Below are 14,541 nucleotides of genomic sequence, written 5' to 3' on the forward strand. Positions count from 1 at the left end.
TCTCTGTCCCTGCCTCTTGTCAGATGGCGAGAGCATGAGCGCATGAAGGGTAGTCATCTCAAAAGCCGAGATGGCGAACCGTGAAGGCTCAAGGCCCTCTATTTGTCGTCGTAAGGTCCAAAAGGAGGTAGGGTATGATGGAAGGGTCTATACGTCGTACAATTGAAAGCGCATTTAGTTCCATCCCAGGGAGTTCTCCGCCATGACGGGAGCACTGATCATCTGGGAGCGGGCGGTACCACGGCTACCATGGCTGGGGGCACGGCCACCGGCAGCGAACATAGAGCCGGCAGCGGAGCCACCCTGGCTCATCTGCTCCACGGTGGAGCTGGAGCGCTGGTGCAACTGCTTTCTCTTGCGGTAGCGGCGGGCAACCCAGAACATACCGGCACCGTAGGCGGCGGCACCAGCGACGACACCGACTCCGATGCCAACAGAGCTGGCCTTGGTCTTGGAGCTGCTGGCGGAGCCATCACTGTTGGTGTTGTTACCACCATCGTTGTTGCCGTCCTCGCCACCGTCACTGCCGTCGCTGCCAGTGGAGTCACCGTTGCTGCTGGGGTAGTTGCCCGAGAACTCGAGGGGAATCGTCGAGTCAACCATGTTCATCAGGGACTGGATGGATTCGCTAGCCTGGTTGTAGAGAGCTGAGTTGGGGTTGGACTTGAGAGCTCTCAGAGCTTCGACCTTGTCGCGAGGGAAGTAGAAGATGGCAAGAGTCGCGTTGTAACCAGTGGCCTGCCAGTTGTAGTAGGGCTCAATGGCGAACATGACAGGGGCATCCTTGGCCGAGAGAGTGGGCAGAGCGTTCTCAATGGCCTGAGGAGTGTAGTTGAAGATCTGCGACGAGGACAAGGCCGTGGTGGCGACAAATGACCATGGCAGCTGGCCGTTGAAACCAAGCTGGAGCAGGATAGAGTCAGATGGAGCCTCGGTTACTTCGTTCGAAGGGGTGATGGAGCCAGGGAGCGAGGTTGCCGTGGGCTTAGCGGTCTCACCAGAGGTGGTGCTCTGAGTGGTGGCAATGGTTGGCACGATCAGGATGGTCGAGGGAATCCAATCGTTGTCATTGGTGGTGGAAGGAGTGGGAGTCTCAGTCTCGGTGGTCTGGGGCTCCACGGGGGTCTGAGTCTTGGTTGTGGTGGGTTCGCTGGTCGAGAGAGGAATGGAAGCAACGTGGGAAGTGGGCGTGGGAACCTTGGGGGTTTCGTGGGCACCAGATCCGGGAGCGGAGGCAGTTGTTCCTAGAACAGGGACCGAGGCAGATCCAGATCCAGATCCAGCACCGGAAGTAGCAGAAGTTTCAGAGCCAGATGCGTGGGGCGTGGGGATGGTTCCGATGGGGTTGGTGGGAGTTGGGATCAAAGCGGTGCTGCTGCCTCCAAATCCGATAGTCGGGAAAGTAGGAATGAGACCAGTTGACTTGGGAGCAGTCGGGATGAGGCCGGTGCTTCCAGTGGCAGTCGTGTTGAGACCGAGGAGTGATTCCAAGCCAGATCCAATGCCGCCGAGGAGGTCACCAGTGGGTGTGGGTGTGGCTGAGGTAGTGGCAGAAGCGGGAACGCTGACTGGGATAGTGGACTGACCAGCAGTACCAGAAGGAGTAGCACTGGTGCTGTTCTTGTCGCCGCCCAGACCCAGGAGGTCCAGAAGATCGGATCCAGAGCTGGTGGAGCTAGCCTTGCTGGACTCTGGGCTCTGAACGCTGGAACCAGTAGGAGTGGCAGAAGAGCTGGTGGTTGAGCCGCCCAGGAGGCCTCCAAGACCTGAACCGATATCACCAAAGATGTTGTCGCTGCTGCTGCTGGAGGTGAGCGGGGTGGAAGCCGGGGTAGTCGATGCCTTGGCTGCGGAGTCAGAAGAGCCCGCGGTCGAGGCAGTAGACGAAGTCTTCGAGTTCACGCCAAGAAGATCACCCACATCCGAGCCCAGGTCACTGAGGATGTTGCCGCTAGAAGAGGGAGTGGCAGACGAAGCGGGGGTGGTCGAGGCATCGGTAGAGGCAGCCGCAGCGGTAGCGGAAGAGGCCGCAGAAGCTGCAGTGGAAGTTGTGGAGTCCCCACCCAGCAGTCCACTCAGGCCGGAATTGATATCACCAAAAATGTTACCACTGGTCGTGGTGGTGGCAGCTGCTGCAGTAGATGTGGTAGCAGAAGCAGGCGCGCTTGAGGCGGCTGCTGCAGAGGCCGCAGAGGCCGCGGTGGAAGTTGTGGAGCCTCCTACACCGAGGAGGTCACCAACGTCGTTACCCAGGTCACCGATGATGTTACCACTAGAACTGGAAGTCGACGCCGGGGTGGAGGAAACCTGGGCAGGTGTCGATGTGACCTGTTCAGTGGTGGGAGCTGCGGTCGAAGTAGCAGCGGCCGCGGCCACCGGAGTCGAGGTCGAGGTCGAGGTTGTAGAGTCTCCACCAAGAAGGTTGCCGAGGCCTGAACCGAGATCACCGAGCAGATTGTCGCTAGAGGTTGAAGCAGGTGCGCTCGAGGCCTTGGATGAATCGACGGCCGCTGCCTGCTTGCTGGTGTTATCAGTACTGGCAGCTTCGGTCTGTTGGGTGGTCGTTGTGAGGGTCGTAGTCGGCTCTCCACCAACGGTAGTGGTCCCAGTGATGCGGTGGGTGATCTCTGGGTTCTTGGGGTCGACAGAGATGGTCACCACCACAACTTCGTGTCCCTGCGGTTCCTGGGCGGCGGCGGCGGAGGAGGGCTCGGGTGTGGGCGTAACCTCTGGCGCGACGGAGCTCTGGGTGGGGACAATGTCGTCGAAGATGCTGTTCAAGAACGAACCAGGGCTGTTATCAGCGCTCCGGGCACTGTTGCGAATGGTCCGCTTGATTTCCTTGGGGAAGTAGAAGCGCGGTCGGTCCACGGGGGTGTCGGCATCCTGGGCAGTGACGATGTCCAGACCGGCAATGGCGATGAAGGCCGCGAGAACGGAGATGGCGTCGTAACGCATGTTGGGCAATTCTGTACGTGATCGCTCGGCGCGGGTCCAAGGTCAGTGTGTACAAATTGCGATTGGCACCGGTCTATTGACACTTCATAAAAGTATCAGGCGATCTTCAACAATGATCGGGTTTCGATCTGATATATTCCAATTGCAACAGGGGATTCCAATGATTGAAGGTATCCCAAGGTCTCGATGGCAACCGATGAGACAGACTGAACAGACGAGCGCGATCAAGTGTAAACGAACGGAAAGGGGTGTCGAATTCTGAAACGACCACAAATGGTGTGGAAAAGCGAGTGTGGGCTTGAAGAAGCTGTAAGGAGTGACTTTCTGTAGAATACCGTCAGGGCAACGGGTTCAAAGAACAGGCGACCGATGCAAGGGGAATTGATCCCAGGTCGAGAACGCCGTCGAACTAAATCAACGGAAAACACAGCAAAGCTGACAGGGGGAAAGAAAGAAAGGAGTGAATGAATGGAAGTTGAGGATCGAAAGAGGACTTAGGGGGAATGAGGCGGGCGGGCAGTCAACAACGTACGGTAATTAATTTCCCGTATCGCAATTTACGCCAACTTACGCACTAACCTGTCGTAAGTGTACGAAGTACGGAGTACCGAGTACTTCGTACTATTGTACTAATGTTCTCCGTACTCCATACTATCCATACTATCTTCCTTGGTTTAATAATTGTTAAGTACTGAGTACTCCGTACTCCGGGTACATTTACTGCTGACTCTGACAATTTAAGCTGACAACTAATCTAAGCTACTAGTGAACGTGCCAGCCGGTGAGCTACTGATTTCCTACATAATGCCAAGACCAGGCACGAAATGACGGGTCCATGCAGCCATGCTGAGTCTTCTCGGTGCGTGTAGGACCATCTGTCAGTATACCTGCACCAGCCCATCTTTCTGACACCAACGAAGTACGGAGTATTGTAGTACAATTCTCGGGAGATATCTCCATTTTGCGCCGTTAGGTCGTCTGTGCGACGGGGGCAAATCCTGCTCCATTGCGAATCTCACGATCGACAATCAAAAAGAAAAAAAAAAAAAAAAAAAAAAAGAGGCAAACGGCAAAAGCAGACTGCAAGTCCTGTCCAGCAATTGAACCAGATGAACGAGTCGGAAGACTTGTACCCCATGTACGGAGTATCCAAAGTCATGGTCTACTTACGCACGATGCTGCACCGTGGTACGGAGTACTTGGAAGTATAGAAGTTGACATTGGATCGCATCTCAAATCCGCCATGAGAAGTACTCGTACTCTGTACCGGGGAAAACGATACAGAGGCCCGAGCGAAGAGTGATCGCTAGCCCCGGAGACCAACTCAAAAGGCCAGAATAAGTTCAAAGCTAGCCCCAGCCAAGCCGCGCATCCCAATATCAACGGTTAAAAAAGCAAGCAAAAAGCCCACAAGGTTCAGTCTAGCCCGACGGACTCCACTAAGTGGGTCCTCTTCCCGTAACAAGTTTGTATTGTGTACTGTATATTACCGTATCCTCTTTCACCTCCGTACTCCTGTACCTCTTGACTCCGTACTCCGTACAGGTACCCGGCTAGTGTTTGCGCACTTGACTCCTTCGGGCATGAGATCAACAAAGAAGTCAAATCAGCGTGATCCTTCAGCCGCCGGTTACAGCCTTGTACCTTCTCGGCAAAGGTGGACTTCTCTTTGACGCCGTCCTCCCACGGCGCGATTCTGTCCTCTGTTTGCTGTTGGTGGAATCACTCGAATCACTGCTGGATTCGAAGAATCTGCCTTGCCAGCGTGACAGCCCTAGTGATCGATAGTCATCTGTCGATGCAGGGGATGGGCCCTGTCTCAATTTTGGACCCGGCAGCTATTAAGAATGTTTCACACCTTAATACTAGGCTGTCTGAGAAGATGAAAATAGCACGAACTCCCATACTCCGTCGCGAAAGTGGCTTTGAGGATTTTAGAGGCGAGGAATTCAATACTCGTACGGAGTACAGAGAGTACAGACACCACGTGCGATCGGAATGGAGTAGCGCGCTTTCCCCCTCATTCTTGTCGTCATTTCTACTTCGCATACTTCGCATTCCTCACGTGTTCATGGTGTCATCTCTTGCCCAATGGTGTGAATTGCAATCACTGCGATAGGGTCGGTATTCTTGATGCGCGTACTCCGTATTTTCCCAGTGTAATTGACTTCGTCAGGCGGCTGCATACTGCACGGCATTCTGAATTCAAGATTACACGCAGGAACAAAGAAATGTCGAAGTTTCAGTGGTCAGGTTCGCCACGTTTTCGAATCAAGGTTTGAGTTACAGGAACAAATGTATAGCCTGGAGTTATACTCCGTAGTTCTTTGCAATTTTCCATCTGTGTATAATTCAGGCATATTTACATCAGGGGTCAAGTCATTAAGTGTACCAAGGACCAGCATGGCCGCTAGTCCTGTTCCTGAACGCTACAGCTGCCGTCTCCACTCGTCATCCTTGGGCGAATTTCCATTATGTCATCCATTAAAGATCATGTGACTCTTCCCATTCTGCGGTGGAGACAGCCAAACCCGTCACTTGTGGACACGAATCCGAGCCGTGAAACAAAGTCTTTGAAAGGACTCCCTGTGGAGCATGGCTGTCCAATTCTCCACGTCATCGTCACTGCAGACCCTGTCAAAGTCTAGAACTGCGCCCATTTCCACTCGTAACCAGACCAGAACATTCGATTTCGACATCCGTTCCTAGTGGGAGGGACTTGACGCTGACGCAGGTGCGCACCTGGTGATGATGAGTACGGTCCACTTGAAAAAAAAAATACGCACACGCTGTACACGCTGTACGTTGTACGCCGTGCAATGGAAGTCTAGACCGATGGAAATCTCCATCGCATTTGAATGTCAACTTACCGGCTTAGGATCCGAGAAAAAGGTCGCGTAGACCTCGTTCACAGCGGGGAAATCGGCCATGTCGGTCAGGAAAATGTTGACCTTGATCGCGTCGTGGAGGCTAGACCCGCCGGCCTCGAGGACGGCATTGAGGTTGCGAAGGATTTGTCGCTGTCGTCCAGGTTAGTCAGAATTCTTCCCGTACAAGTAGACAGATTAGATCAATTCCCACCGTTCGGTTCTGGATGCTCCCCTCCACCAGTTTGCCCGTGGTCGGGTCGGCTCCTACCTGGCCCGAACAGTAGACCACATCTCCGACAACCAGGCCTTGCGATAGGAATGGCGGTGGAAGTGGCGCACGCTCTGTGCGGACGGGGGTTCGTGCTACCTTGGACATGGTGGAAGTGTTGGACTGAGGTTAAAGTGTTTGACTCAGAAGGGCCCCGGGGAATGCGGGGTTTCTAGTCAACTAATCTCTACGCCCTACGCACCCCACTCAACTCCGCAATAGTGCGATTATATTCAATCGTGTACCAGCCTGTGACGCATCGGAATGTGATATTGGCTAGCATCTGGATGGGAAAATCTGCCCATGTCCCAATGGCTAGATATACCGCATGAGAATCTTGGAAATAAATATATTGTCATCTACCTAGGAAGTCCGATAAATATTTAATGTCTGCCATCGTTTTCTTACTTCGAGAGTCAATGGAGCACAAACCCCAAAATCTTTAAGCAATGCAAGCAACACAAGTACCAAAATGCATTCAAGGAAAGAGTCGAGGACAAAAAAGAAAAGACAGCACTAGACAGAAGGGGGCCAATGCGAGTACATCTCGAGTTCCCGTCTTCTTTGACTATCCTCGGGGCCCTTCTAGGATTGACGAAATGTTTCTCCCATATGGGCTATGGAGATCCCACTCTACACGCCCTGCAGACCCAGTGCTGCACATAGGAATTGAGGTCTCTTTGATCAATTCATGCAGCATCTCTCAAATTGGGTATTATTCCCTTGACCGTGCGACCTGCAGGAAGGAAGAAACGATGCTGGTGGATTATTTACTTATTTTTTAGGATGCTCATCGAAGCGTCTGGCCGAGCCTGCAATGCCAACTGTCGGGATTGGAGCCCAAAAAGTTTGACAGCATCAAATGCACTTGTGAAGTAAAAATATTCACCGACGAAAAAAGAAAATAAGTGGCGATACCCGGATTCGAACCGGGGCCAACACAGCATTGTAGGCGGAATTAACCAGGTTAATTCTGCTCACCACAATGTGGTATCCTACCCCTAGACCATATCACCGATTTATGGATTAGTCACTGGTTATTTGATTCTTATTCTTGACTGCATCCCGAGGTCATTCATTTCCTGTCCATCTTCTCATAGATGAAGAGCCTCTGGTATCGTGGACAGGAGATCTCTCGTTGACAACATTCTTGTACTTGCTAACAGAGATCCTTTTGTGACGCTTACTTCCACCTAAGGTATAACGAGCTTTGAATACTCTGTATGTGAGTTCAATGAATTGTAAAGTCAGATCTACATCCTGCGGACGGCGCTTCTATTGATGCTCATATTGATTGATTATCCGCACCCTGAGCCAAGCATACTTTGAATCGATCTAATCAGGTTATTATAGCTCAAGTGAAATCTCTGATGTTTGAACTGGCATGGCCGGCTTTGTATCCCTTTGGGTATGACGTGAGGAGCCTTGAGGTTGGCGGGGTATCTGATTGGCGCAACTGCCCAACGTCATCCCTCTCATGTTTCTCTGACCTCCATCCTTTCAGCGACGTCTGTCTTAGTGCTCCGTATTTTTCTTTACGATTCTTTTCAGTTTTGATCAATAGTACCCACTGTACCAGAGTGGGCCCCATCCACAAAATCCAGTACCGTCTCAGATTGAGTGATGCGGGCGTCCAGTCATAAGAGAGGATATACTTAATCGGACACACGGTTTCGATACTGTACGCCATGGCATTCTCATCGGCAAATCGATCTCGACTCTTGAACTCGACGGCCCCGCACTCGCGCTTGCAATGGGCTACACACCCTCATGCTCGGAAATTGTGGCAATGTTCACGAAACAGCAAGGACGAACATACCGATCCACTTTTACGGGCAACCCACAAACGTCACCGACAGCCTGAGTTTACACACAGTAAAACAGAAGGGCACCGCGGAGAAGCGTGCTCCAACCACAATCCCTTAAGCTGGAGGTGGGGGATCTGGCGTGTTCGGTCAACTTGCTCCAGTCTGCTGACTGGCCGAGGGAACAGCAATCGACATGCGGATTTAGAAAAACGCTTGGAGTCGTTGAGAAGGCTCATTGAAGCCGACCCATACAGTGCATTGTTTGGGCGTAGACCAGAACCCTTCCATAAGTTTGGAAAAATCGACATCCCCTGGAATGGCTTCCTTCAATCATTCTCCAAATTCCAACGACCAACCAAGACCAGGAAAACAAATGCAGCCCATTGTCAGATCAATACCAACCACACTGGGCTTCAATACGATCCCATCAGTGGACGTATGGTACCTGCTCCGCCCACTAAATCTCGGAGCGTCGATGAAGAGGCAAACCTCGCGCACCAGAAACAAAATATCCATTCGCCGAACAAGGAAGGGGGATCTGCTATCCCAGGCCTGGGTGAGAACTGGCAGCAGCCGAGGACATTGAGCACTAATGTCGATACACACCTCGGTTCAAAGCCAGTAGTCAGGCTTCCACCGCAAAGCGCAGAGGGTGCGCAAACCGAAACCGAAACCTCCAATGAGGCTGTAAAGCCCCCAATTGCCAATCAAAATAGCTACTCCAAGTACGAATTAGACTCTTCCATATCGGAACCAACCAAGACAACACAACGTCAAACAAAAATGCCTGGTCCCGAAGATAGTACCAAGAAACCAAGCTCCTTCGTGGATCTGTCATCGGGTACCAGTGTAGAATGTCCACCGGGAAACGAACTGGAGACCAAGTTTGTCACTGATCCTGCCAGCTGCTCTGACAAAGTTGGCCCGTCCGAGCCTAGCAGTCAACAGCCAGATGATGCATTCTCCGTGAACAAAAAGTGTTTACCTAGTGATGGGTTGGAAGCCAGATCCACGATTGAGCCAGCCCACACAAGCATCGAAGAGCCTGATTGTCCAGACACTCGTTCGGAAATCCGCCCAAGGTCACAGCGAAGTGTCGACTGCTCACCAGGCAGCGAGCTAGAAGCACAAATTTTGTCCCAGCCGAAAAAGAAAGAACAAAGCCAGCCAGCAACCCACACTACCATTGATTGCTCCCCAGGAAGTGAGCTTGAGGCACATTTCACTGCAAATCCAGCCTCCAAAGATGAAGCAGCCCTTGGAAAATCCCAGTCACCAGTTGTTGCTCCCACTTCCAGGGTGACTATAGACTGCTCTCCCGAAAGTGAACTTGAAGCAATGCTTGCTGCTGATTCCTCGAGTGCCAATAACCCTAAAACAGAGACAGCTCTTGGAGGCTTCAACTCTAGTATCACAAAAGCGCAAGAATGTCTCCCAAGTCTCGATTTTTCCAAAGAATGCGTGGGTGAATTCATCACCCAAAACCAAACACCAGTTCTCGAGAGTGAGGTTCAATCATCATTATTTCAGCAACCGCTTCCAGAATTCTATATCCTTGCCTTCGATGCATCGAAATCACAGGTCACGACCGCAAAAGCCCACTCTTTCTTTGGAATCAAAGCAGATACCAGCCCTCATGAGATTCTCCCACTACTCAACAACCCCGCAAAATTCGTACCATACTTTGAGAACATGCAAAAACACGGATATGAGATAGCTGCCGGGGGAGGAGATATCCTAGTCTTCCGAAAGACGCATATCGCCCCTCCGGTCCCAGAGAAAGCAGAGCAAAATTCCTCAATTCGCGCAGACGTTGCGAATAGTATTGGCGACGACCCAAAAGGCTCAAGTTCAGCACCATCAGACCCAAGAGTGTGTGGACAGCCCACTTCAGAGGTGAGAACACAGGACACTGTTATGTCCAGACGGCATCCTAACGCATCAAAATAGCCACACCCAGCAGCAGAGTCCCCGAATAACGAACCCAAACCATTGACAAGACCAGGATCATCTTCAGGAACCGCAATTCGCAGAATGTTCTTTGCAGGAGCTGCTACTGCACTGACATGTTATGCCATCGGAGCAATGACTGAGTTCTTCCGCACAGGGGGAGTAGATGGGCGTGGAGCGGACGGGTTTACTGTGTTTGAATCGGACCGACGTCGAGAGTAGACGTAGTGATGTGCCTCTCAGTTGGATGTGTCTGTTCAGAGCAGCTTTAAAATGATATCACAGCCACCAACCAGCCCATGCGATGAGCCAAGCTGTTCTCTATTTTTGTTTTGACGTCTTTCACTTCGCCCACATTCTCAATTGGATTTAAAACCAAAGTTTGGAACCTCATCTGGAAAATATCAAGGCCCAGTGGATCCAAAGGAACTTCAAGATTAAAGGTGGGCATCGGTGCCCAGGTGGTTATTGAAGTAACGTGTGTTAGCCGGTTATACAGCCATTGTTTATTGACATCTAAAAAAATCTAGTAATGCCTATATTAAATAGTAAGGCGAGAGAGACCGTCAAGGTCTGGCGATGATAGATAGTTAGTCCAGAAGCGGAGGCCTTCAATGCCTTCTTCACGGCAGAGAACGCCCCTGTCTTCAGCCATTTCCAATTCTTCAGCAGCAACCCCGACGCTCCATTTGAAGCGATGAGCGGCTTCCTGGGCCGTAATAGCTCGACCAAAGAGAGACCAATCCCAGGGAACAGGGTCGTCAGGAGGAACGCGTCGAAGTTCTTCTATCCAATCTTGCAGCTTGCCAATGGTCTTCTCGTCATTCCAGTCAAACCGTTGAGCCACAAGAAGACCACTCTTAAACCGGCGAAGACGAACTGGCAACTTGAGCTTTTCCCAGAGCTCAGCTGCTTTTTGGAAATCTGAAGGGCTGGCCAGTTCGACTCCGTTGCGGGACCGGTTGAACACAGCCCAGAGATCTATGAGACTCATAATCCCGCCTTCGCGCTGAAGGATCCCCTTTCTGTCATCCGTGAGGAATTCTGCTAGGTCCCGCGAAAGTTCCGATAGATAAAGGCTTTCAGATCCTGAGCTGAGCATATCTTTGGTAGTCACCATGCCTAATGCAGCTGCAGACTCTGAAAGCACTGCGCTAGTTTCAGCTGATCCCTCATTAGTAGCCATGCCGGACTCTCGTGCTAGAGTCTCGGCCAGGGCGACGATCTGTTTTGCGGATGCCATCAAAGCCTCCAAGTCTTCGAAAGAATTGCCTATCACGAGCTCATTCTTCTTTCTCGCCTCTAGGCCCCGGCGTTCTAATCCCGCTATGCCAACCCCAGCAGGCCTTGTTACTGGAGGCGGAGGACTCTCGCTACTAACGGCAGAGGAAGACAGGCCTGGTTGGGTAGCCTGTGATGGCAGAGGAACAGGTGGCGCATTCTGCAACAGCCATTTCCTTTGAACCAAGGCACCTTTCAGTCTTTCATAAAAGGTCTTATCGCCACCTGCTCGGAAAGAGAGCTTGATACTTTCACTGACCTCCGTGTTGGCGATGTGGGATTGCTCGAACAATGGGGCGGGAGAGTCCACGCGATTCGTGGCGGACGAAGACACAGCAGACAAGGGTGCTCCACAAATCTCGCATTCAGTCAGGGATGGATGGTTCACGAATGTACAGCGTGGACAGGGGGTAGACCCTCCGGGTCCGACGGACCAGCTGTCATTTGATTGTACAATATGCTGCGCAAGGGCGGGTGATGGGGCCGACGTTGGTAAAGAGGGCTCACGAGTCGTGGCGGCACTGATCGCTGCCTTAAGTACTGTGGTAAATGGTGGTTTGATCCCACATGCTAGGCAAGGAGGCAAGTGTGTAGTTGCACTAGCTGTCGCCGGATCAAAATTCGACGGCACGGGGTTTGAAAATGTACATATAGGACATATCCAGGTGGCATGTATCGGCTTGGGAGAAGCTGAGCCTTGGGGCAAGTTCGATTGTGGAAGGTGGGCCAGCGACTGTGTCGAATGTAGCGTTGATGGGTGGGAAACAGCGGGGCTGGACGTTGCGCTCCTCGACTGCTCGAGCTTTTTCTTTTGTGGTTTGGGGTATATGGTCAATTTCGGAGAAGACTTCAAAAAGCCAGCCTGTCGGGGATTTGTTAGTGAGCTCTCTGTGACCTGCCAGACATGCACATCATACTTGGGACTCCACTCGATCAAGCTCCTTCAGATCAATTGCCACCGAGTATTTGCGCGGATCCTCCGCAGCAACATAGCACACTCTGTGCGAGGTGAGATAGGCATGGCCATTTTGGTAATTCTGAACTTTGTATTTCCTTTACCCCAATTAGCATAGCACCCCGCATCATCGTCATTGGAACAACATACCCTTCATACAGCCCTACCGCATCTTGAACGAAGAGCAAGGTCTCGTCCGGTAATAGCAACGGTCTGAGCGCAGTCGTCAGGTCCAGCGACTTGAAGAACATGGAGATTCACACCAGCCAGCGTCCAGCAGATCCATGAAGCAAGTGTCCCCGTGAGCATGTGCTGTCTACCGATTGCGATAACGATAAGGGAGGAATCCGGAAAAACAAAAAGTCCGAGTGACCCAAGCGAGTCTCTTTCACCGTCTTGTGTGGAGTTTCCTTCTTGTCTCGTACACTTCCATCACATCTTGCAAATATCCCTTTGATTTTCTTTTCTATTCCAAGATCTCACATTTCAAGTGCGGCGTAGGATCACCTCTCTTCTCCTTACCGTACGGAGTACCTCGACTCTTGTCCCCCTTCGTAGCTTTCATATCTCTTTCACATCCTTTCTTTGTCTTGCCCAAAACATCACATCTGTCTCTTCAGATATACACGGCATGAATTCCAGTGTTCCACCTTGGCGCTCTACTGCATCCGCCCCGATGGCTCGAAACTCTGCATTCCCTCCAGCTTGTGAGTACCTCCGATCTTACCAAGTCCCCACCCAAATCAGCCGACTAACCGTCCGAACAGCGACCCCTGCCTACATCCCAGTTCAAGCCCGTCGTAGCCTCGCCCATAGTACACCCAACCCAGCCATCGGATCGGTCCCTCCACCTGGCAGACAAGAACCAGTGGACGATGAATCCCGAAACCGAGTGGAGTTCCCGGCTCCCGTCCGATCATACGTGCAACGCTGCTTCGCCCCCGAAAACCAGGTTGCCAGCGTGAGCATCCTCGAGATGCAAGAGAAACTGAAAGACGTGATCACGGACGCGGCGGAGAATAACAAGCTGGGAAAGATCGACTGGGAGAGACTACCTTTGCCACAGGTGATGGTCCAGAACGAACGCAACAAGATCCTGGCCAACCCGTCCTCCTCGCACTGGGCCTCCGCCCAGCCATCCTCCCCCGGAAATGTGAACCGGAAGCGAAAGTCCACCGATGGCCACGCAGATACCGGATCGCCTCCCTGGAGATCAGCTAACCCCAGTCGTTTTGAAGATCGAGTTACTCACCCACCCACAGAAAAGAAGAAGCCCCGCATAGCAGTGGACCAGACTAGTAAGTCCAAAGCTAATTTGGAAATGAGGCGGAAGCGGTTTGATCTGGGCAATGTCAAGTCTCCCTCATCGCCCTCCGGGTCCCCGGCACGCAGTGCCGAAGTGGACCAAGGCCCTGTCGTTGGACGATTCCAAGAGCTGGAGAAGAACTACTTCCGCTTGACTTCTGCCCCCAACCCAGACAGTGTTCGTCCTCTGTCCGTTCTGGAAAAGACCCTGGATCTCTTGAAAAGAAAGTGGAAGCATGAGGGCAACTACGGTTATATCTGTGATCAGTTCAAGTCGCTCCGTCAGGACTTGACGGTCCAGCACATCCGGACGGACTTTACCGTCAACGTCTATGAGATCCACGCTCGTATCGCCCTGGAGAAGGGGGATCTTGGTGAGTACAATCAGTGCCAAACCCAGTTACGGGTGCTGTATGCACAGCAGCTGGCCGGTCACCCGACGGAATTCAAGGCCTATCGTATTCTCTATTTCATTTACACTCGAAACTGGACGGCTATGAACGACGCGCTCGCGGACGTGACCCCAGAGGATAAGAAAGACGAGGCGGTGAAGCATGCCTTGGATGTCCGCTCTGCGCTTGCGCTTGGGAACTACCATCGTTTCTTCCAGCTGTACCTTGACACGCCCAACATGGGAGCCTACCTGATGGATATGTTTGTGGCCCGTGAGCGGCTGAGTGCTCTGGCGGTTATTTGCAGAGCGTAAGTGGATCTTCCCTTCCACCCCTCCCCCTCTCCCTCGTGATCCTCCCGGCTGATCACTCCTGACATGCAGATACAAACCTGATGTTACTATTCGGTTCATTACCGAGGAACTTGGATTCGAGTCCGATGAGCAGACTGCCCGTTTCGTCCTAGACAATTCCTCCGCGGAACTGCTGGAAGAGAAGAACGGGGCTGTGAGGCTGTTGACGGGCAAGGCCGGTTCATTGTTCGAACAGGCCAAGTCCGCCGCCCATCGCGTTGTCGATATTAAGGGCCAGATCTAACGCATTTCTATGGTCCCCATGGCCCGATGACCCCGACCCTCGTAACCTCTCTCTTTGGTTATTTTCTTTTCCCTTCGCGTTACTTTCAGCGTGTTCCCTCCAAAAAGCGGCAGGCGTTTTTCCTCGGATGTGCGATCCTTTGGCCTTTTCATTTCCC

General features: G+C 52.2%; 5 protein-coding genes across 5 annotated transcripts; 2 read left to right on the forward strand and 3 right to left on the reverse strand.

Moving 5' to 3' along the window:
• Positions 1-174: 174 nt before the first annotated feature.
• On the reverse strand, positions 175-2,958 carry N7506_009589 (putative mucin family signaling protein Msb2; the record flags this gene model as incomplete). Its single annotated transcript, XM_056958882.1, has 1 exon — positions 175-2,958. One exon carries the CDS (start codon positions 2,956-2,958, stop codon positions 175-177), a length of 2,784 nt encoding a protein of 927 aa, XP_056808272.1.
• A 2,637-nt stretch (positions 2,959-5,595) lies between these two features.
• N7506_009590 (uncharacterized protein) lies at positions 5,596-6,204 on the reverse strand (the record flags this gene model as incomplete). Its single annotated transcript, XM_056958883.1, has 3 exons — positions 5,596-5,700; positions 5,829-5,978; positions 6,040-6,204. 3 exons carry the CDS (start codon positions 6,202-6,204, stop codon positions 5,596-5,598), a joined length of 420 nt encoding a protein of 139 aa, XP_056808273.1.
• An 877-nt stretch (positions 6,205-7,081) lies between these two features.
• Positions 7,082-10,076, forward strand: N7506_009591 (uncharacterized protein; the record flags this gene model as incomplete). Its single annotated transcript, XM_056958884.1, has 3 exons — positions 7,082-7,086; positions 8,066-9,800; positions 9,855-10,076. The coding sequence occupies 3 exons, from the start codon at positions 7,082-7,084 to the stop codon at positions 10,074-10,076; spliced, it is 1,962 nt and encodes a 653-aa protein (XP_056808274.1).
• Positions 10,077-10,395: 319 nt separating this feature from the next.
• Positions 10,396-12,341, reverse strand: N7506_009592 (ESCRT-II subunit protein VPS36; the record flags this gene model as incomplete). Its single annotated transcript, XM_056958885.1, has 3 exons — positions 10,396-11,997; positions 12,053-12,188; positions 12,241-12,341. The coding sequence occupies 3 exons, from the start codon at positions 12,339-12,341 to the stop codon at positions 10,396-10,398; spliced, it is 1,839 nt and encodes a 612-aa protein (XP_056808275.1).
• A 380-nt stretch (positions 12,342-12,721) lies between these two features.
• N7506_009593 (uncharacterized protein) lies at positions 12,722-14,384 on the forward strand (the record flags this gene model as incomplete). Its single annotated transcript, XM_056958886.1, has 3 exons — positions 12,722-12,797; positions 12,858-14,097; positions 14,171-14,384. 3 exons carry the CDS (start codon positions 12,722-12,724, stop codon positions 14,382-14,384), a joined length of 1,530 nt encoding a protein of 509 aa, XP_056808276.1.
• Between the last annotated feature and the right edge of the window lie 157 nt (positions 14,385-14,541).

This window comes from Penicillium brevicompactum (genome assembly GCF_028827555.1).
Source record: "Penicillium brevicompactum strain IBT 35665 chromosome Unknown utg000006l_segment0_segment0, whole genome shotgun sequence".
In the NCBI taxonomy this organism is placed as follows: domain Eukaryota; kingdom Fungi; phylum Ascomycota; class Eurotiomycetes; order Eurotiales; family Aspergillaceae; genus Penicillium; species Penicillium brevicompactum.